General features: G+C 39.1%; 1 protein-coding gene across 1 annotated transcript; it reads right to left on the minus strand.

Annotated features, from left to right (window-relative positions):
* Window positions 1-754: 754 nt before the first annotated feature.
* Window positions 755-22,373, minus strand: myh9a (myosin, heavy chain 9a, non-muscle). Its single transcript, XM_039663841.2, has 41 exons — window positions 22,180-22,373; window positions 18,225-18,556; window positions 17,054-17,210; window positions 16,935-16,962; window positions 16,756-16,846; window positions 15,967-15,987; window positions 15,481-15,573; window positions 15,323-15,386; window positions 15,099-15,197; window positions 14,748-14,891; window positions 14,449-14,544; window positions 14,009-14,280; window positions 13,754-13,927; window positions 13,476-13,649; window positions 13,057-13,171; window positions 12,585-12,775; window positions 12,353-12,474; window positions 12,112-12,181; window positions 11,880-12,040; window positions 11,553-11,661; window positions 11,338-11,469; window positions 11,032-11,238; window positions 10,775-10,912; window positions 10,357-10,480; window positions 9,389-9,560; window positions 9,080-9,292; window positions 8,793-8,937; window positions 8,354-8,560; window positions 8,133-8,237; window positions 7,793-7,945; window positions 7,427-7,675; window positions 6,913-7,125; window positions 5,717-5,929; window positions 5,446-5,607; window positions 5,146-5,274; window positions 4,937-5,025; window positions 2,951-3,074; window positions 2,630-2,838; window positions 2,352-2,460; window positions 1,965-2,137; window positions 755-1,832 (listed from the first exon to the last, which is right to left on the minus strand). The coding sequence occupies exons 2-41, from the start codon at window positions 18,549-18,551 to the stop codon at window positions 1,724-1,726; spliced, it is 5,883 nt and encodes a 1,960-aa protein (XP_039519775.2). The 5' UTR covers window positions 18,552-18,556; window positions 22,180-22,373; the 3' UTR covers window positions 755-1,723.
* Between the last annotated feature and the right edge of the window lie 1,543 nt (window positions 22,374-23,916).

The raw sequence follows: 23,916 nt of genomic DNA on the forward strand, positions 1-23,916 counted from the left end.
AAGTTTAGGTTTTATAAGCTCAAAAGGTCACCTTACTCTGTTCCGTGATGCGCGTTCGTGACTCTTCTATTTGAACTCGTTCATCAAATTGAACAAATCTTTTTCAGAGTCAACTCATTTAGTTCGTTAAATGAACCAAATGACACGAAAAAAAGATTTGTTCATTTTGATAAGTTCAAACTGGAGAGTCACTAACATGCATCACAGAACAGAGCAATGACCATTTGAGCTTATAAAACTATTTTTTTTAGCAGTCTTTTCGCTTGATAAGACCCTTATTCATTGTCTGGAATTGTTTAAAGCCCTTTGGACGGTTTGCACTGAAACGGTCTTTTGGACCTTGAACCATTTCGTTCCCATTGAAGTCCATTATATGGCGAAAAATCCTGGAACGACTAAAAAATAAAAAAGAATAACATGGACATCTTGGATGACATGGGGATGAGTAAATTATCAGCAGAAGTTTTTTTTTTTTAAATGAACTACTCCTTTAACAATGCTCTTATTTGTAATACATTTAACAAACCTGAATCATGCATCGTTTTGGAATTAAAGTTAAAAAAGATTTTAAATAGTTTGCCCTCTAATATTACCAGTACATTAATTTACAATTTAATAAAGTATTGTACATTCATTACATAAACAGCCTGGTGTTTTTCATCTCATAGATGAGCCCTTCTAAAGTTTCAACTTACACAGCAAAGAACCATAACCATTAGTTACCTCCATTCATTAAGAAAACTCTTTGAACCAGTTGCCAAAAATCGATGTCTTTAATGAAATACTGTGTTTGTAGAAATATTAGGGGTAAAATTGAGTACAAAAGACAAAGCTTTAATCAGAAGCAATGAAATCATGTGACATTAAAAGTGAGAGGAAAATAATTTCCATTGTTCCAAATACAGTCAGTCCACTACAATTTCACTGGAAGTTTGACAATTTATAGGTCTATCACATCTGTTACGAACATACAGAAAAAGGGAGAGTATAATGCTAGCAAAGTACTGTATGAAAGAGACATCTTAGCAAATGCATTGAAAAGTACCAAAAATAAAGACAAATACAAATGATTTTTTACACACCCACCACCTAGTGTAAACTTCAAAACATCATGCAAGAACAAAAAAAGAAATATGAACGTGCAAATAGTTCGTAATAATGTGGGCTACAAGTCCTGAGTGAGAACTCGCAAAACAAACAATATTTATGTAATTAAGGCAAACCGTCTCATTTTGAACCACGAGGAGGAAAAGTGACGGTGAAATAACTAGAAAAAGGCTTAATTGGTGCTCAAGTGCTCTTGAAACAAAACGGCTGGAAGATGAATCATTTGTTGATGGATAATATCTTGAAAATCCTGGATTATGCAAGATTGCGAAAGGAAATTTCTTCCCATTATCAGTTATAAAAAGTTTCAAACATTAATTTACTTTGTAAAATACTCCCATGTAAAATATAAATAGCCAATATTTATTCAATGCAGTTATCAAAAGGGTAACAGATCGGATCGAACTTTTTATTTTATTTATTTTTCTTTTATCTTGTATGCACAGTTAGTCTAAAGGCTTGGATGACTGTTTGGCCCAAAACGGTTTTAAAACATTGAAATTGCAGTGAAACCCCCATTAAGGATACAGTTGCCTTCGAAGCATACAAAAATCATTTAGACCGACAAAATAGCTCATCTGGTACACCAATGGGCTCAGCTTTCATATACTGATATTTACTCAGGAGTTGGCTCTGATCCCTCACTTTTCAAATCGTTCTCCTCATCACTTTCCACACCAGTGCGTCCAACTGTACGGCGTACGTTGACAGTGAAATCTCCACGCCTGGAGAAGACATAAGTTTTATATATGTGGCATAGAAAAGTACAAATGTTTGACTGATTTGTCAGCAAGTTTAAAAGTGATGTTTGCAGAGAAATGATACCATGATTAATCACAAGGCAGCGGATTACACACCTGAGTTTGTTCTTTAGGGTGCTGACCTCTCGGTTCATAGCATTAGCGGACTCCGTGGCATCTTCCAGCTCTCTCTGCATCTTCCTGCGTGAGGCATTAGCGCGAGCTGCTTCCTCCTCGGTCTCTTCTAGCTGCCTCTTCAACTGCTTCAAACGAGTGTTCAGCTTCTCACACTGACAGAGGAAGATTTCATTAAGAACTGCACTCAAAATACAAGGTTACCATACCACGATACTTACATTTCAGAAAAAGACAATGGCAACGAAACAAGCATGGAGTTTAAATTTATTGTAGTTTTTCTTAAAAATCATCTGAGAAATTTCCTCTTAAGATCATCCTTTGCATTTAAAATGCAATAAGCTTGTTTAAAGCCCGTCCTAAACCCACCTCATTTTTGAATTGATCAGCATTGCGTCTCTCGTCCTCAACCTGCAGTAACACCTCTTTGAGTTTCTTCTCCACACGTCGCACCTGTTTAGTGGACTGCTGCCTCTCCCTGAAGAGTTGAGCACAGAGGAAGGTTATTAACAAAGACCTTTTACTGGGGAAATTGAAGTGCTCTATAGTCTAGCGGATATCCATGAAGATATCAGTGTGGCATGCCAGTCCCTGCGGAGTATAAAAGTTGCTTATAATCTACACAAACCATCTCTACTATTACTCACTTCATCTCAATATCCAACTGTTCTTCGAGCTGTGGGATCTTGGCCTCCAGTGCAGCAATGGTGGACTTGTACTTGCTCTTTACAGCTACTTCCAACTCCTGAAGCTTCTGCTTTAGGTCCTTGTTCTGGCGGTCCAGCTGTGAGCGCAAACCCTCCAGACGCTGGCTATTACCACGCTCTACAGACAACTCAGTTGTAACCTGTTCAACCTGTGGTTCAAACAAAAAAGCCATTAGCAGCAGAGCATCATGATGAACATATGATAGCAAAAATTGGGAACAATTTGGATGAGCGCATCTCATTAAGCTCATAGTACTCTACCTGCAGTGTTGCTTTCTTCAGTCGATCATTGACCAGCTCAACGTTGAGATGTTCTTCCTCAAGTTCTTCCTCAAGCTGAGCAATACGTGCCTCAATTCTTCTCCTTTCGTCGCTGCTCAGTGAGCTGACAGAGAAAAAAAAAAAAAAAACACATTTAAACCACTCAACACTTTAAGCAGGGTTCCAACACATTTTCCATTTCAAAATTCCAGACTCTGAATATGGTCTGAAAATCTTCAGAGAGGATGTGAAGAGTCTGGTTAAAATAAATTACCACAGCGATACAACCTTTTGAGGAATGCTTCTCAAATCTCCATGAAGTCTAAATGAGGTTTCCAAATGCTCCATGTTTATTAACGATGGGACAGTACCCACTTTATCAGTATGATTATTGATGTACATTTTCAACTGGGTTTTCTGATAAATCACATCACTGATAAACGTCCTGCTCAAGTCGTGCTTGCGATGGAGGTTCGGGTTGAATAACTAGACCTTCCAATGTTTCATCATCAGACTCTAGCCCGGATTGATACGGTTAAGTCGACAACATTGCAACCATCTTTACGGTGCGTATAAATCGCTATAGGGCGTAATACGGGCATTTAGCTTCTGACGAGTGGTAGACCAATCACAACAGACTGGTCAATCAGAGCAGAGTAGGCTCACGACAAGGAGGGATTTTAAGAGACTGAATCATCAGACATGCATTTGAGAATATTCCCATTCTCAGACATGCATTTAAGAATCCCCCCTCCTAAAAGGTTTTAAGCCAGTTATTTATACATTTTGCTGTAGTGTCAGTAGACATGGGTTATAGTATGCATGCATGTTTAAAAAACTAGAAATTGCAAGCGCATGAAAAACAATTTAAAAAAAAACAACCTCACGTGTATGCATACACACTATTGTGCAAAAGTCGTAGGCATTTTAGTATTTACCACAAAAAGTGGTTAAGCCAGTTATTTATATATTTTGTTCGTCATTAGGAAATATCAGCTTACATTTCCTAACATTTATTTTGCCATTAATTGTAAAGATTTTTGTATGCACAAGGAGTGGCATACAGTAGTCTATACACACTTTTGCATGCCCACAATAAACTTTTTACTTCATGAATTTTTATGCAACAACTTTTTGAGAGAAGCACATTCAGGTACTCAACCAATCAGCACAAGAAGAAGCTGGTATGACCTCTGTCCCATGACAGTTTCACAGCATCCCTTCACCACCCCATCACCTCACTCTTGACTGTTTTCGATCCCAGTCAAAAGGGGGGATAAATTCCTATATCTGATTTCATGTACAGGAATTTTCTTCATGCTTACGCATCACAATTTCTACTCTAACCCATGTCCTTTGTGTCCCTATCTTACTATGAAGAAAAAGAGAACATCGACACATGAATTAATAGAAATCTTGGCCAATTTGCTCAAGATTTGGCTTTCTTTTGGGTAGTAGCTCTAATATCAAGGCCTAATGTCCAATTAAAAAAGACAATTGTGCCATCAGCCCATTTTGTGTCAATGCTAATAAGATTAATCGTTTCTCGGGAGCACACGAAAGTCTACATTTTTTAAAAGGTCCTTTTAGAGGCTCTGTAATACAGTGCTAAGAATATCATAAGAAACCCAAAACACTTCAGTTGTGTTTGACGATCACTAAAGACTCGCTGAACAGCTGCCATGAACACACTTGTGTGATCATTTATTTTCATTAAATTCTTTTAAATTTATTAGATTTTCTATTATAGAAAAATAAATGGGGGCAATGGTCTGGAAATGCTAATAGTTTTCCATATTCTGCTTTATTTATTTTTTTCATACTTTTCCAGACCTGGAAATTACTCAAATTCCATACTTTTCCAAACTGCATAGGAACCCTGTATAAGATACCCAATATACTTTGGTAGGGTATCATTGCACCAAACAATTAGTCCTAGAAAAAAAAAAATCAGACAACACATCACAATAGCAGCAGGTAACTCACTTCTTGGAATTCTGGCTATTGATCTCATCCTGAAGCTCATCTCGCTCTTGCTGGATTTGTCTCTTTGCTCTGTCAGCAGCAGCCAGATCCTACAGAGATAAAAAGGAAACATTTTCCACATGCCTAATTCTTCCATAAAGAATCCTTTCAGTCTAAACGAACACTAAAATTAATTTCTGAAAATCCAACCTGAAAAAGTAAAGACAAACCTCGTGTAGCTGAATAACCTCAGCCTCCATGCTCTTGATCTTGCGCTCGTTTTCTTTGGCCTGGTTAAGAACTTCATCTCTGGATAGACGCAGTTCCTCAAACTCTCTCAGCTGTTCTTTCATCTGGGCCTGCAAAACAAGAGGGAAGTCATGAAGTTCATGCAGTAGATGTTAATTTAAGTACTCCAATTGCAATTTTTATTCATCAGGCAAAAGTACAGATCTGATCTCTGGTTCTAGAAACCAAAAATCCCCACCAATTTAAATGCAAGTCATGCCCGTGCATGTGTAGTTTCTTACCTGTAGTTTCTTGAGCTGTTTGAGGGCCTCATCTCGAGCCTTGTTGGAAGAGTCAATCTGAGCAGCCAACTCCGACAGGTCCAGCTCAAGCTTCTTGCGCACAGATACGGCCTGAACCCGCTGTTTCCGCTCATCCTCAAGCTCCATCTCCATCTCACGCACCTAACGCATTCAATTACAATATCAGTAGTTTTTGTGCATTTCCCCAGTTACTCAACATTTATCAGCATCTCCAATTACCTGGTTCTGCATTGGGCAGGTGAGCACATACCTGTTTGACAAGCTGCTTCCGTTTCTCCTCACCCTGCTCATCTCTGGCCTGCAGGTCTCGGTCAAACTGAGCCTTCATGGCCTGCATGTTGACCTCCAGGCGCAGTTTGGCATCTTCCGTGAGCTGCAGTTCATCCTCCAGCTCCTCTAACTGAGTCTTCATTTCCTCCAACTGCTGTTCCATTCCTCGCTTGGCCCGCTCAAGCTCATGCACCTTAAAAAGAAAATAAAACTTTGAGCACAACTAAGATAAGTGGTGAGAATTAATCATGACCTCCTTTTTAACAAATTGTTGCCAAAGCGCACAGGATGAGAGTGCTATATTTGCCCACCAGTCAAAGATAATGAATCTTACCTCATGCCAAACATTCTGGTTTACAACAATGAGCTAGACCTGCAGGGACTATACATTTTATTTTCAATGCAAGGCGGAAGACTTTAAATTTTAAACATGTAATTATTCCTTGAGTATTTTGTAAGTGAATTAAATCAATTACAAAATCTTTAATTTAACAGATGCTTTGGTTATATCTTGGCTTGTAGACATTAGCTCTGTTCCAAAACAGTTAGCCATTTTTTACTCTTGAATAAATTAACAGTTGAACCATTCGAAAAGTCCTTTTGGTTTTGAAATAAATGTACTTTTCATTCTCAACCTGCCTTCACTGCTGTAAATTGACCAAAAGCAGCTATCGTAGTTGTCTTACTTTACATCTTCACAACTCTGTTCCAAAACCCAAACCTGCTAGCCTAGACATTGGTTTTAAAGTCCCCCTATGATAAAAATCAAGCTTTTAATGTTGTTTATATGTCTGTGGTGTTTTCAATATGCTTTAAAACTAACCATGTGCAAATTTAGAAGGTGAACACCATTGGTTCACTGCAGTTAAGAAGAAAATACTCGGTTTGAAATCACTGGTGTTTGACATCACAGACTACCTTGTAACCAATCACAACAACATGGATCACACACCAGCGCAGAGATCCACTTGGTGACGGAGGTGGGGCTAATTTGCATATTCATAGAACCACATATAGTAAATGGCAAGGGTGTGGAGTTCCATTCAAGCTATTTTAAGGCATTTAAAAAAGTTAACTGTACTTGTTTTTCCAAGTCATTTTGGTGATCAAGGATGAGTTAAAGGATAAAATTGACTACGTGGGACTCTGGACATATAATGCTTGCGTTTCACATACACTCTTGCCAGCGTCATCCTTGGATGACATCAGGTCCTCCATCTCAGTTCTGAGCTGCTTGTTGACCCGCTCCAGTTCATCCTTCAAATCAGTGATGGCCTCCAGCTCTCGGGTCAGAGTCAGAGCTCTGGTCTCTTTCTCACGGGCCTCTGCCTCGGCACGATCCCTTTCCTCAGCGTACTTCAGAGAGATAGTCTTCTCCTCAGACAGCATCTGCACAAATTGAGGTATTATATCACAAAGGACTGCTAGACTGTGAAGGTGATCAAAATATTAACTAACTACACGTACTGTCACTAGGGTTATAATTAGGTTTGGGGTTGGTTGCATGAAATTACACATAATTTATAGCTATTACGATAGTTACCGCATACAACAATGACACTAAAATAAGGAGTCACCAATAATTTTTTTTAACTTGCAGAAAACACCCGGAGTAGCAGCATTTGAAATACCCCATGACGCGTTCATAAATACATTTCTGCTCTATTAACAGGCAAATACTGTTCTCCACCTGGTCAAACTTTTTCTGCTTGCGTTCCAGCTCCAGAACGGTCTGACGCAGATGATCTTGGTTCACCAGGACATCATCTAGCTCCCGCTGTAGACGGGTCTTGGTCTTCTCCAGTTTATCGTAGCCAGCGCTCCTCTCCTCCAACTGTTGCATGATGCCTTCCACCTCTCTCTGCAATTTCTTTTTCCCATCCTCCAAGCTCTCCAGGCTTTGGGCCTCTTGCTCAACCTTTTTCTTCATCTCAACCAACTGAAACAAAAAAAAACAATTACATTTCTAATCTAAAAATCTAAGTGGAATAAGAAAGTTTACTCAGACAAACTGGTCCAAGGCCAGCATTATCCACCGACTCAAGGGCACACACACCTGAGTTTGAGCAGTGTATAGCTGCTTCTCAACATTTTTCTTGCTCTCCTCTTCCTCCTCCAGCATCTCTTTCAGGTTGTTCCGTTCATCCTCCATTTGCCGAAGACGAGTGGAGAGCGCAAGCTTCTGCCTGGTCTCCTCCTCCAGCAACGCCTAACCACAAAGGAAAACAATATAAACCAATTCAGAATGAAATCTTTTTTTACCTGCATCACCTGTGATTCGCTCTGCATTTATTTTAGGGCAAGTAGGAACTACTTGCGACCAATAATACAATGACTCAGCATGCTCCAGTGATAAGTGTCTGAATGATGCACAATAGTGTATGACCAAATTGTACCTGCGTGTCTTTGAGTTGAGATTCAACGGTAGAACAATCTTTGGCAGCTTTGATGGATTTGCTCTCCACCTTGCTTAGGGTTCCATTAAGAGCATCAAGCTCCACCTAAACATTAAAATTATATTGTATTGCATACATTAAAGTAGGTACAACAAGTTTGCTCTAAATGGATCTCAGATTTTCATACTTTGACGTATAATTGCAAATTTTAGTCTCAATACCTGCATTTTAGCCACTTTATCAGCCAGTTCCTGTTTGTGTCTCTCACTCTCTACGTGTTTGACTTGCAGCTCCTGGAGCTGTGATTCGGCTTTCTTCCTGCGGTGCTCAGACTCATTTTTGCCTTGGGATAATGACTGAAGTTCAATCTGAAGCTCACTGCGTTCACTCTCCAGAGCCTGTTTTGCTTTTTCCACAGATGCTTTATTCTGAGGGACACAACAGTGAGAGTCAGTTAACAAGTTTCTAGAAAGTTTGCTTTTTTGGGAGGAAAGAAATATGTTCACACACTTCTCAGAGAGACACTACCTCAACACAAAGGTCAATAATAATAATGATTAAAAAATTGCAGCACCCTTTTAAATGACACTCAAAGGATCAGCACTTTTACAATTTCCATTCCCTTATAATTATTGAAGCAGCACAGGCACATGGTCTCACCCTCTTGGACTGTTCAAGCTGTTCATTGAGTTCTTCAAGGGCCTGGTTGTGTTTCTGTCGCACTTCAACCAGCATCTGTTCATGTGAACGAGCCTCATCTTCCAGAGTCTTCTTCAGCAGAGTCACTTCAGTCTCTCGCTTAGTCCTTAAGACAGGAAGAAACACATTTTTAAAATGAATTTGACCCCAAAACATTGTTTTGAATGTATATCTTTGAAAGTGAACAAACAAGCTGTTGCAAAAAATCTCAAATAAGTCAAGCCCAGTCAGTTTTCCTCATGGCTGACCTGAGTTCTTGCTGAGCAGCAGTAGAGTCCAGCGTGTCCTCAAGTTCTGTCTTCAGCGCTTCCAGCTCCTCTCCCAGGTCCCTGCGGTGTTTCTCGGCTTTAGCTCGGGCAGCTTTCTCCAGCTCCAGATCTTCCTGCAACTCTGAGAGCTGGGCCTCAAGCTCACGAATGTTTTTCTGGGCAGCATTCTTCAGAGCAGCTTCCTCTTCAATCCTACAACAAAAAATTACAAAAAAATTTAGCTAGGGCACAAAAACCAAGTGTTAAGACAGATGAAAATCTCAAATTACAGCTAAACGTTTCGCTCACCTCGCGAGTGCAGCCTGGAGCTCTTCCTCTTTCTTGGCCAGTTGGGCACGGAGCTCTGCAATCTGAGCCTGAAGCTCTGCGATCTGATCATGCAGCTCCGTAGAGTCGCCCTCCAACTTTCGCCTGTTCTTCTCCAACTCTTGCCTCATCTTCTCTTCCTTCCTTAAACGATCTGAGAGTGTAAAGGAGATATGAACAATTAAGGTGAATGGAGATGTAGCAAAGAGAACAAAGCAACAATTATTTGCTCCTGCAAATACAGCAATAAAGAGACATCATACACAAGTTATTTGCATTCTTGGGCTGACTTTAGACATGCGTTTTCAAAATTCTGGTTCATAATTATTTGAGGGTCGTGAATATAGACCACTTTTCAGTTACTAAACATGGTGACGTTTTTTGTGGGCAGAGCTTAGGTGGAGGCAGAACAATCCCTCTGGCAGCTTCCTTAACGTTACTTTGCAGGTTTTGTTGGCTTGTTTAACAATTACTGGAGAAAATCCGATTTGATCTTAATGTGCAAGGTCTTTTGCCTAATGTTGCAAAATTTAATTTTAAAGGACAGAACCAGACGGCTGAACCGTACGGACAATCTGACACAATCTGATAAATCTTTAGATGCCTAGGCCTATAACTATGTGCTGAATGGTCATGTGCAAGACTTGAGGTACGATCCGCAGTTCTGCCTAGCCAGCGCAAAGACGACAATGTAAAGCGTGACATTACAGTGCAATTTTAATGATGTGAATATTTTCTAGAAATATAAATTCCAGATGAAGCATATTCATTTTTCATTGATTTTTACACCCAACACCACAGGATGTCATTTAATAATAATAATAAACAATAAATTAAGCTCCTTATGTAGCCAAATCTGTGCGGGTTTTTATTAGCCGCCTCCAGTTTTCCCTTTGTTTTGCCTCCAGTTAATGCTGTGACGTTGGCGCAAAAGGGGTCTATATACTTACCCTCCAGGTCAGTAATCATTGTCTCATGTTTGTTCTTGAGTTTCTGCAAACTCTTGGATTTCTCTTCCTCTTCAGCCAGGTTAGTGGTGAACTCAGAGACTCTCTCCTCCAGCTGCTTTTTCTCCTGTAAGATCAGATACCCACATACAACCATCACCATCAGAACAAGAAGCACTAAATTGTTTTTACTACACGTGGAAATGGTTGACCTGCATAATCTGCTGCAAAAAACTCTTTCAGGAGAAATATTGTAGTAGTACTTAAATACTACTTTAGAATTATTCGAGGTAAGAATCATATGGTGGAATCAAAACAATATATTGATTCCCCCAATCTCTGAAACGTGGAATTTAAACTACCTCATTGTTGATTTATGTAAAAGCAGAAAAAAAAAAATAAATAAATAAAATCTTCAGACCTTGGAAAGTTTGGCGTTTTGGTCATCAAGAACCATAATTTCCTCCTCAATCTTCTTCAGCTTGGAATCCATGGTGACCTTCTCCAATTGCAGCTTCTGTCTGGCACCCTCCTCTTCATCCAGTTGCTGCTCCAGATCCTGAGAAAGGATTTTTCAAATTACAATTAAACACGAATCAACTAACTTGGTATGAACCTCTAAACTGACATTTAAAGTTTGTATTTGGGAAGTAAATTTAATTCAAACGTCCCCCTCACCGAAATGTTCTGTAGCATCTTCTTCTTCTCCATTAGAAACTGTGCAACTTTCTCCTCCTCTTCCTCCAAGCGGGACTCCAGGTCATGCATGACATACTCCTGCTCATTCAGGCGTGCAGCAAGACGTGCCCTCATCTCTTCAGCCTCTTGACACAGTTCGGTCTCTGCCTGCAACTGCTCCTGAAGAGCCATCTTTTCTTTATTTATCTGTTACAGGGAATAACAATAAGTTTATGGACACCAAGAGTGAATAAGGAGTCACCTTGTAGGGGGGGGGGGGGGGGGAACCCCATCATACATTCATACCTGTTGTTGTTTGTTCTCAAACTCCTTCAGCATGTCTTCAACCTCCTGCTGTCTCTCCTTCATCTTGACCAACTCTTCCTCCTTGGCGACCATTTCCTCTTCTTGTCTGGTCACCTGCAGTAAAGGCTTTACCTGGAGAAAGAAAAGTTGACATTGCTTTTAGATCTCTGGTTGATCTCCAATAAACATACAGATGTTTGAACCTATAAGCATACCTTGGTAAAGAGTCGCCACCAATGCCAATTTCTGAGTTTCAAATAGGCTGCACAGTTCCTCTGGATCACCCTCATGGCATTCAGCTGCTGCTGCCTCTTGGCAAAGGCTCTATGTAAAACAAACCTCGTCAGTCTAATAGTCCTGTTTAAATTAACACCACAGAAATCTTCAATCATCTATCATCCAAGACAACCTTTCAGAGTCATTTAGAAATGATCAGCCAAGGTTGCAAACACAGACCATCATTTTTAGTGCTTCAAATCGCTCTTAGCTGTGGTGTCCTGGAAAACAGATCTGTATAAATTTATACATTTAAATACATATACCTCCTAGCAACATATCCTCTACACCAGGCCTGGAAGGTGATGATGACATCAGTGATCTTCATATCTCTCTCCTCTTCCAGGTGGGCAAGAACACCAGCCCTGAAGAACACTTTACTTTGACCTATACGGTACAAGTTCGAATCCAGCTCCAGGGCTTTGATCTGGAAGAGAAAATACATTACGATACATTTTTAAACAAAGTATTAATTATCTTAGTAATGTCAACTCTTACCATGATGACACAGGCCTGCTTCCCATCCATAAAGCCCTTGGGGATGGCATTTGGCGTGAGAATCTCATATCTGAAATTACATTTGGGAAAAAAAATTATTTAGAGACTAGGAATAAGATGATTCAACAAGTCTATAGGTACTAAAGTCAAGCCCTGCATTCTGGGTATGCATAATTCCCATAAATTAGTACTACGTCAGACAAGCAGTTCAAATACTTAACATTCATGATAATCCAAATACCTTTGTCTGAACTCTTGGAAGACAACGCGGTTGGGGAACCCTTGTCTACAGATCCGAATTCCTTCTAGAACTCCATTACATCTTAGTTGTTCTAGAACCAGGTTGTGTGCCAATTTGCCAGCCTAGAGGGGAAGAGCAGGGAGTTAATTGTTAAATGCCACAAAAGATGCATGAACCACCTGAATGGCTACACAAATGTTTTGAGGATGGGATGTAAAGTTTCTCTATTCACCTTCTTCTCATGGTTGGGGATTATGCATCGGACAAAGTTAGGGTTGGTATTTCTGAGGGTGGTCATCAGATTTGTTAGCTGCTCTTTGTACAGTTGTCCTACTGTACGAAACATTCCCTTACGAGTCTTGACGGCTCCGTGCAATGATTCAGCCATTCCAGCCACTTTGTCTAATCCCACAATCCGGTCCACTGATTAAAAAATAAAAACATTATGCAGGAAACCACAAATAAACATTAAGTCATCTTAAACACTCTTGTGTTGGAGTCTTTTAATGTCCAGGATGAACAATAGCAGACAACCTGCATATTACACACTGGCAGATTCAGACTCACTTTTCTCTATGACGACCTAAAAGCCTGACCAACAAAAGCTCAATGCAGCAGGTGGATTGTCGTCAACTTTAGACATTAGTGACATCTGATATACTCTAAATAAGGAATGTTAATTTGTCATCTGGAGAGTCCCATACCATCTTTCCAGAGCTCCGACACAAACTTGTCCAATGACTGGTTAAGCAGAGTTGCCACATTGTCATTCAGAGGGTCCATGTTTTTCATTAGCCATTCAGTAGCCTTGTAATCAACCTGTGGAGGACCAGACAGACACAAATGAAACCTTTCTAAAAGAAAAATCTCTCTTCAACCCAATTCAAATCGGGATTAGATTTAAATGGTGAGGGAAAGGTCATGTTCCAGAGCATGTAAACATCTAAATAAATTTACTTTTCATACTGTGCTTTATAACATTGTGATGCCTGAACTCAGTTGCCCACCTCAGCAATTTCCACAGACATGGCTTTCCAAATATGACTTCATGAATAACAGATGTCCACAGTATCACTTTACAAACATATGCTAATCCCAGTATTTAAAACACATAAGAGCTCACTTTTCCAGCATAGTGAATGATACAGAAGTCAGCATCATCTTTGAGCTTCTTGGGCTTTTGAAATTTTGGGTTGTTGCCCAATTCCTGGACTACTTTCTCCACAAAGGATTTGTCTGTGGCTTTGGGAAACCAGCACTCCTCATCCAACAGAGCCAAGATTCCAGGAGGACCAGTCTGACAGAGAGAGAGATATTTTTGTTTTAAATCAAGGTATGCAGGAGGGTTTGAATCGAGAAAAATAAATTCTACAAAGTCTGAAGAGTCAAGAATCAACCTACAGGCTTCTCAATGAGGTCAATGCAGGGCTGCAGGTCAAGGCCGAAGTCGATGAAGCTCCATTCAATACCTTCACGCTGGTACTCCTCCTGCTCCAGGATGAACATGGTGTGGTTAAACAGCTGCTGAAGCTTCTCGTTGGTGTAGTTGATGCAGAGCTGCTCAAATGAGTTCAGCTACAAAGAGAAAAAGAGTTAAATCAAAATGACCAATTATAATAAACACATTTTTTTTTTTTTTTCAAAACACTTTCACACCTCGAAGATCTCAAATCCAGCGATGTCCAGGATTCCGATAAAAGAAGCACCCTGGCGCTTTGTCTTGTCTAAAGCTTTGTTGATACGCATAACCAACCAGCGAAACAGTCTCTCATACGTGGCTTTGGCCAGGGCCTCCACCGCAAACTCAGCCTGTTCCTGACTCTGTGCCTTCTGAACATAATCACGGCCCACTTTGATGCGTGGTGTGAGAATGGCACGTGTGAAATCGGTCACATTCATGCCCAAGAGATGGGACACCTTTTGGGCAGCTGATAAAGAAAAATAAAAAAAAAGTGGACAAGACATTTAGTGCTTCGAATTTTTTTTATTCCAGTCTAGAATAAGCAATATGAACAGAATGTGCATTCTGCCATTTTTGGTACTGGTAATGAAATGAACTTGGGACTAATTTGTAGTGCAAGTTAATGAAGAAAGACCTGTGTCATCAGGCATGGAGGCTTGGTCAGAGTTGCGTTCCTTTTTAAAACTCATGTTTCCGAGCTGCAGCACAGCAGACACAACCTTCAAAAGACCTGGGACACAATAACAGAACATGCATTAAATTTCCTTATACAAGAGGCAATAATTAAAACACATCAAGTTAAGCCCCAAGCTCCAAGTTCAGTCAAAATACTACAATAACTATACAGAATAGTTCTCAGCACGAGAAAATGGTGAACTTTCATCGGATTCATGAAAGACATCACAACTTGAAAGTGCCTTTGAGTCTCTATACCTGTCTGCTCCTCCTCAGGGATGCCCATGATCCTGAAGGCATCTATGGTTTCAGCAAACAGATCTTTATCCTGTTGTCCAGCAATAGTTACATTTCCATTCAACAGGAAACGGTACTTATTGTAGTCCTCTAGGCACAGCTCAGCTGTAGAGTAGAGAACAAATGTTATAAACTTTCCTTACAGATTGGTCCTAGAGCATACTACACAGTCACATGGGTATTCAACATTAAATTCACATTAAGAAAAGATTCATACATGTTCATGTTAACAAAAAGTTGGCCCCAACACTGCACGTATGATTTTAAAGAATTCATAGCTTAAATGCATTTATTGCATGAAATGGTCCTCACCACGCAATTTGTCTCCTGCTCCTGATAGCAAGTAATAGAAAATATGGAAGGCCCGCTCATCTTTGGCCTGCCTGATCGCACGAGATTTCTCTAACAGATCTGCAAAACGCTTGTTAGGGGATTAACAGAAGTCAAATACATTCTGCATGAGCCCTTTAAAAATGGCAACAAGCTAACACACATTTTAGTTTCATAAGTGGTGGTTCATTCAATAAAAAGGATACAGGTCTCAATATTGGCTCCAACGATGTAACCATTGACATCGAAGTTGATCCTGATAAACTTTCCCTGTGAATAAAAAGCTCATATTGATTTATGTCGAAATTTAACAGGACAATTTAAAAAAAAAAAGAGTCAATTGGATTGGTCTGTGCACACTTACAAATCGAGAAGAATTATCGTTCTTCACTGTCTTGGCATTGCCAAAGGCCTCAAGAATTGGGTTGGCCTGAAGCAACTGTTTTTCCAACTCACCCTGGCAGACAAATAGTTGATAAAAGGGGATGAGTGCATTTAAAGGACAATTTCAGGAACTAATAGACAATTGGTGAAACATCATACATTTTGAAACAAATATACCAAACCATCAATACACAGTGGACCAAGATCACAGATTTGCAAGTGAAAGCTCTGCCCGATAACTGATACCCCATTTTTGCAGGCGAGTACATTCTTCCACTACATTTATAATGCTAAAAACCACACGTTCATAAACCGTTCTACACCAGTGTTAGAATTTGCATTAGCCAAAGCAGTTAGGAGACTTTGCAACATAACACCATATAATAAAGCCAGTAGAAAACCATGGGTGTCACATGACCAGGGTGTATACAGCAGGAAAAGTGAAGGATGATATGGTTGGACTCACATGTGACAGGGCGACACTGCTCTGCAGGATGATAGAGAGAGAAAGTCTCAAAATATGGACACAAATGAAGGGGGGAGTCAAATTTAGAACATTTTCAACCATATGGGGCAACATTCAACATTTTTTAAAGGGCATAGTGTATTAAACCATGAACAAATAGGCAGGTATTTAGAAATCCAAAGGGAACAGGTCTAGGCCTGATACAGGAATGTCAAAACACAGAATTCTGACTTCCTTGTCCAAATGACAGAGAAGAGTATTAAACCCCTGTGGGAGGAAGACTTCAACAGAAAAAGGGGATAATAAAAAAAACAGGAATAGATAAAACTAACATTAACAAAACATTTACCACATGGGGGCTGGAGACAATAGCTGATATTAAAAATGGATGTGGTTATTTATCAGCAGCTCTGCCATGACAATCAGCACTCGTCTTATCTGGCGGTTGTGCACACAAATCAACAGTCTCGTGATGACTGTTCCACGACTATATCCATGTAAATGTGTTCATGGCATCTCAGTGCACAATATATCTGTAACTTCTATGCAGCCCAAAACCACCAATGGAGACGGACAAGAGAGTGCAAGATGGGGAATGGCATTAGGGAATTATTTGTTATTTATTTACACCATGTCAGCAACATGGCTATATTCATGGCGAAATGATTTGGGAATGAAGCAGGTCTGATTCAAACCTGAATACTGTGACTAACAACTCTTGTATGTTGTGAACGCATGCAACACTCACTGTGCCACAACCCTGAGGAAAAAAGAAAGTCTTGTACTTACTTGATCTTTCTTTGTTTTGGATGATGCTACATGAGCAAGGTACTGAATGACTTTTTTGGTGTTTTCAGTTTTTCCAGCCCCAGATTCACCCCTGAGGAAAGAAGTAGTTTAGAAGGAGCTACAATGCTGGCCATTTTAATGCTTTATTTTGGTACTGGCTAGTGCCAGGTCAAGCTTACGTGCACAATATGGACTGATCCTCACGATCTAAAAGATCAAGAAAAATTAATTAACAGTGCTCTCAAATGAACAGAAGTGCCATTTTGGTCTGAGTCACGCAGGGAAATGTTCTTCTCACCCTGCATCATACTCCTGTAGGCCGTATCTGTGATGGCGTAGATATGAGGGGGCATCTCATGCCTCTTCTTGCCTTTGTACATCTCTACGATCTCCTCCGTGTAGATGGGCAGATGCTTATATGGGTTTATTACCACACAGAAGAGCCCAGAGTAAGTCTGAAAAAAAATGTCCACGTCATTCGTCACAAAAAGTGCGACTAATTGACGAATGTTCTTGACAGATACTCACTCTTTATAAACATTTAACTCAATTAGCAACCACAAATAACTTGGCATTAGATGATTCCAATGGTTTAATAATGATGAAACATGAAAAATAATTGTGCATTTTGTATATTAGTTTTCTACACGGTCAAAGGGTTAATGTGTGGTTATGCAACTTTTGGTCTGGTTTCTTCAACATAATTTCAATTATAATAGGAATAGACCTTCAACCTTGCCCCTTAATCACTATTTTTGGGACCCCAGACAAATCAGATCGACTTAATTGGGCACAGACAGAAAGTCTCAAATTCACATCTTTATTGGCCAGACGTCGAATTCTCTTACAGTGGAAATCTACAAACCCTCCGTCAGTCTCGCAGTGGCTTACTGATGGTATGTAACTTCTTGAAACTTGAGAAAATTAAATGCACAATGAGAGGAAACACGGACAAGTTTTTTTTTTTTTTTACATATGGCAGACTATTCTATCATATTTTGCAGACTTGCAGGTCTTACCAGACTAAGTCCTATTATATTTTATATTTGCATATGATGTTAAGTGGGATGGAGGTGGGTTTAGTTTGGTTGTCATGTCATGGCTTTTTCCTTTCTTGTTTTCCTGTTTAAAATCTAAATTGTAAAAGTGGTCTATTTTATGTATTTCAATTCAGTCTTCATTAAAAATGTTGCAAAAAAAAGGGTTAATGTGTGAACTTACACTTATTTACAACTTTTTTTAAAAAAAAAATCCCTTTTTATAAAAACTATTGGAGTACGTTTTACAAGAAAACACCATCTTAGTCTTTCAAAATTTAACATTTGATTCAATGTTACTTGTAGTTTCTTTGCTAGTCAATGTCACAAAGAACAACAATTTCCAAGTGAAAATTGTTTAAAAGTAAATTAAACTATTCTTTGACGCATCAGAACATGCAAAATAAATAAATAATCCACACACAGACTTACATAGATGAGCCCCGAGTAGTATCTCTCCCTCAGGTTGTGCAGAACAGAAGCTTCATTCAGGCAGGTGAGCTCCGCCATATCCTCCACCTTGCTGAACTTGGGTGGGTTCATCTTCTGGATGTCATCCTTGCTCACCTTGATCTTCTTGCCTGAGTCGGCCAGCTCCACCAGACACTCATCTCCAGTCTCCTCTTTGATGGAGCCGGCCTCAAAGCCGAGCTTCTCTGAGGGAACCCATACCAGCTTCTTAGAGGACCAGTCTGCCTGCGCCAAAGGGTCGTTGATAGGGTTGCGGTTGGCATAGAGGAACTTCTCTGCGTCTGACATTTTGGCTACGTAAGAGAAGACAAATTGATGGTTGAATTAAATGGTTTTAAAAAGGTTATCACAGGAACACAGAACTAAAACCAGCCTGACGAGTGACGAAAAAAACAATAAAGTTCCTTAACTGTACACAAACATCTCATGGTGACTCGTTCAAACATCTGATGTTTGTGTCAATATTGTTTTATAAAATGACAACCAAGCCTGCTCAGGCCTCTCTGACTGCTGCTTCCCTTCCCCCGTTTATCCTTAAAAGGTACATTCTTTTAACCACCCTTTATTATAAGAATTCCATAAACTCCCACTTTCATTTCTGAACACCATCAAACTGTGTTTTATAACTTTAGATCACCAAATACAAGTGCTTGGTAATGTTTGTGTTGGGCTAGAAACCAAGTCTGACCAACCTGGAAAGTGGTTAATCAAGTGGGAGTGCGCATGTTAAACATTTTCATGCAGAAATCATGATTCAGCAAACAGTTCACAATTTAGGATAAATCTACTATCAACTTAAAGGCCACATTTAAAAAAAAAAAAAACAATAAAAAAATCCCAGATTCCCAATTTTCTTTCGAATTTACAAACATTTCATATTATAAGTATTATATTATACGTCTAAGAAAAGCGTCTTGTGAATTCTGAAGAAATTGTTCATGCAAAATTTTGCACACAGAACTATGCAGCAATGCAATTAGAGATGTAGAGAGCCAGTTTCAATACTTCGAGAACTTCTGGTGTCATGCTTACACTTAGCTGGTTTGTGTTTAAAATTCCTTAACCTACTGTGTGCTGATGCAAACATACACAAGACACAAGCTCCTATTACTTTGAAGTGGGGAGAACATCTGCACTGAAGGAGTAATTCCTAAACAAGTTTGGACAGAAAATTTCATTACCCGCCACACCCTGCGGAAGACTCCAGAACTCAGAAATTAAGAGTAACATCTTTAATTCTGTCAAAAAAAAAGAAACCTAATATGGCTTAACAGCTTAAAGAGCACTACACAAGTTTAAAAATGTTTAATAACTGCATCTCAAGAGCCCACTTAAGATAATATTCAGATGGCAGATAAAAAACATCAGATGAATAATTATGCAAAGCTCCTTTGACAGCAGAGACTAGTTATTTTTCCGGAGCTTAAATTGCTAAATCCTAATATACATAATATGAATATCATACCAATGTTACTCAAGATAACCTCCATACAGATCTACTGGTGTGGAAGAAACCAGTTTAATACTGGAGATATATATATATATATATATATATACTTTTTTTTTTAAAGTAAAAAAAAAAAAAAAGAAGGTCAATACAAAATCATGCATCTTATAACAGAATCTGAGATGCTAAAAGCGTGCAAACTTTCCCCCCACCATTTTTTTTTTTATTTGAAATGTCTTTGCGAGTGTCCTTAAAGTCTCATGAGTGTCAAATCAGTATCAGTTGCATTACTGCAATATTTAAAAACATTTCAAAAACAGTTGCAAAACAGGGCACAGAAATTCAGTTGAGAATTTGTAATGAGGTTAAAAATAATACAAAGAAAATAAGTAATATATAGTTCTAAGAAGAAAAAAAAAAACAAAATGTGCCCTACAGTTAGGATTTCTTTCATGTGACTCAGGTGAGGGAGTATTCAAGTGTCCCACATGTACGTCCCTCAGGGGAGGGAAAGAGAGGCTTATGAGAGTCGAAGTTCTCTGCGTATTCAGACTATGAAAGTACTTCCTCTCAGTGACCTAAACTTATTTGAATCTGCCAGTTCAACCAGAGTGGAAAAAAGACCAACAAGATGCCAAAACGAAGTGTGGCGCTACCATAGAGAGGCATCTAGAAAGTGAAAATAGATGACAACAGCACAGGTTTAGCGTACTGTTGAGATGAGGGGATAAGGAGATTAGCAGGGTGTCATCTCTGTCTGCAAGTTCATTAGCAGCTCAAATACAGTCACTGTGATTAAATGCAGATGACCGCACGTGCACCTGCACATGACAAGCACCTTTGTTGGATTGACCCACCATGGGTTGTCACCCGATTCCAAGAATAAAAAAGGAACCAACCATGAGTGCATAAAATACATTTAAGGGACAACAGAGTTAATCATAGTGGAGGTAATCAGAGTTGAGCAAAGAGGAACAATCAGCCATCCGTGACACAACAAAATAGTGAAATGGTTTCTGGAACGTGTTGATATTGAAAAGTTGCTTCACCACACTGACACACTTCCTCTAGAGCTTTCATGCAAGACCTTAGAAGGTAACATGTTAGAGCTTGCTGCCTGAATTTAATGAGTGTAACAGAAGCAGAACCACAGAAAACAGCCTGAAACTAGTAAATTGAGCTTATTACAATGTAAATTGAGAGATTCACTCAAATGATGACATATTGGGCCAACACAAAACTAAAATACCCATTATATTTGACCCAAATACACAATAGAAATATTTCATGGCAATTTTGTGTCAACTTATGCATTTAATGCCAATTTTGTGTTGGAAAAATACAAGCATTTAATCATGCATTTATTATTATTTTAGGACCATTTTTAAAAAGTTGGTATTTTACGTATAAATTTAAAAAATAAGCTTGAACTAAATCTTTTTGGGGAGTGAAATATGCCTATATCAAGTCTATGAGGCAAACTAATAAATGGCATTGGCTAGAAAAACTGTCTGTGTGTGTGTTCTGGTAAAGCCAACATAATGGGGACAAAATGCCCCCCAAAGATGTCAACTCTGAAATTCTTGTGGGGACATTTTTTTGGCTCTCATGAGCAGAACAAGTGATGTTTTTTTGCAGCAAGTTTTCTGTGATGGGTTGGTTTAGGGGTGTGGGTTACGGTATGTCCCCTTAAAACATGAAAAAAATGTGTGCGTGTAATTTATTTGAAGGGGGTAATATATGAGATGTGTTTTCATAAGACTCACTTTGTAACAGTGAGTCTGTCCTGCGCTCACAGTGGTCACCTGCAGTGCCATACCTTCTTTTATCCCTCCATCACCACGTTCTCTCATCCCACTGATCTTGGCTTATGCTCAATCCTTGCTTATGGTTTAAATGCCAACAGCTCTGAGAAAGTCAACAACAGCAACACAGAAGACACATTGCCCACGAACAGAGCATTTTATGCAGTTCTAGGTGACCTCACAATGAAATGAAGACACATTAATGCAAGTTTGTAACTGGCACTGTTGCAAAACAGTTAAGGCATCTTGTTCCGCGTCTGATCTTAATGTGCGTCCTCAGGGCTGAGCAAATCAGGTCGTCTACTGCAAGAAACTGGTCTCAAAGCAAACTGGGCGTGTTGCAAAGATTAGACAGATCACCTGAACTGAGATGTGACGGACAGCGGAGTTTCTCGTGCACTCTATTTTACATTATTTTGGGTAGCGGTGAAGAAAAAAAATAGATAAGAATTATAATAATAATAGTAATCAAGTTACATGTATGGTTTGTAATATGTTTAATGGAGTCTACCTAAATTAAAAACCATTAATAACTTTATTTTCTTTTACTTCAAATATTTGTATCACTTCATCGAGTAGCGCGCGCGCACAGGCTGATTGTGCAGAACAGGTTTCAGGTGCGCGCTCAGGTGAAAATGTGGCTGAATGTAAATAGTTCACTCACCTCTTTTCCCTCAGGCGCCGTTTGTTGAGAAGACCCAATGCCAAATCTTCTAATTTTTTGCTTAGGAAGAATGACACCGCTGGGACAAATGTATCCGAAAATCTCTGGCGTTTGTGATACTTTCCAGCTTGTTCATCGGCGTCCAGCTCTCTAGTTTCCTCTCACGTCTCTCAGCAAACTCCCACTGACTCTTAAATCAGCTGTGTGGGCGTGGCTATAAAACGTCGACAAACCCAAATGTCCCGCCCATTTGATTGCCACTCAAGACATAAGCTTTCATTGATTGGTCATTTATTTAGCGTGACGTTTGATTAGGACGTTAGGTTTATTTATCCGGGAAATAAACATAAGTTTTAGAATTTTGAGTTATACTTATAAAATATGCAAGAAATATGTAGAGAAAATTTAATAATAACAATAATAATGAAAAGCCTATGGGATTCATAATAGATCATGGAAATAAACAAAGGTTTAGGATTTTGAATTACAATATGCGGTTTTGAACATTTTCACATTAAATGTTTTTTCCAAATTTCCATTTATTTCTACGTGTTAAACAAAAAAACTGCATAAAAATTGACTTTGCATGCATAACTACTTAAATTACTTCTATATTAATACAAAAATCATAATATCTTTTGCAGGTCAGATGGAGTTTATTGAATATTAGCCTAAATACAGGAAAACTGGAGTGCAGGAAGGCTGGTGGAGGGTGTCAGTGGTGAAGGAATGCAGAGATTTGTCTGTACCTGCAACCCTGCAGTGATTTTCCCTATTTAAAGAGCCGTACTGTGGTGGGTGGAGAGATAGATAGATAGATAGAGAGAGAGAGAGAGAGAGAGAGAGAGAGAGAGAGAGAGAGAGAGAGAGAGAGAGAGAGAGAGAGAGAGAGAGAGAGAGAGAGAGAGACTAAAGTGAATATATGAAGAGTTCAGATGCAAAAGCCTCTAAATGCCATTTGAAATTTTCTTCTTTAATGATGATTTTGATCAAACTTGTATATTTAAGTTCAGTAATTTCACTTAAATAACAATTAATAGGTAATTATCATTGGCATTTAAGTGAAATCACTGAACTTAAATATACAAGCTTGATAAAAATGATCATTCTAGAAGAAAATTTCAAATGGCATTTAGAGGCTTTTGCATCTGAACTCTTCATATACTGCTTTTGGCATGAGTCACCCATTGGATATCATAAAATATAAAACACTGGTCAGGTGACAACTATAAGCTGACCTGTAAACCACTGACAGATTATCTTCATGGGCGTTTTATAGATATGGCATTTTTCTCTGTGAGTCAATCAGGGGTTGCCAGATATGTGCATTGATTACTGTAAATGATGTTGCTGTTATTGTCAACTAAGTAAACAGTCCTCCTTTATAGAAAAATCAAAAAGTCAAAGTTCATTTAGGGTCACAGAGAAGCTCAGACAACAAATAGATTCGTCCAAGTAATCTTATGCTAAATTGAAAGGACGTTTTATTTTACAGAGGCCCTGAGCACACCGATCAGCATAATGAGTATGCAGGCCTCAGGTGGGCTGATTCTTCCTTATATGGTATGAGAGCGACACAAACACAGTGAAAGAATGGGCTGTAGTTTAGGCAGCAGAGGTTTTGGATTACCCCACTGGCCCACCCCCTCCTCTACCTTCCTTCTTCCTCCTCTTCATCTGAAATACTCGGTTGCATGAAAGATGAAGAGATGAATTTTCAAGAGAAGGCTTGTTGCT

The sequence above is a fragment of the Pimephales promelas genome, chromosome 8, assembly GCF_988280905.1.
Source record: "Pimephales promelas chromosome 8, fPimPro1.hap1.1, whole genome shotgun sequence".
Taxonomy (NCBI): Eukaryota; Metazoa; Chordata; class Actinopteri; order Cypriniformes; family Leuciscidae; genus Pimephales; species Pimephales promelas.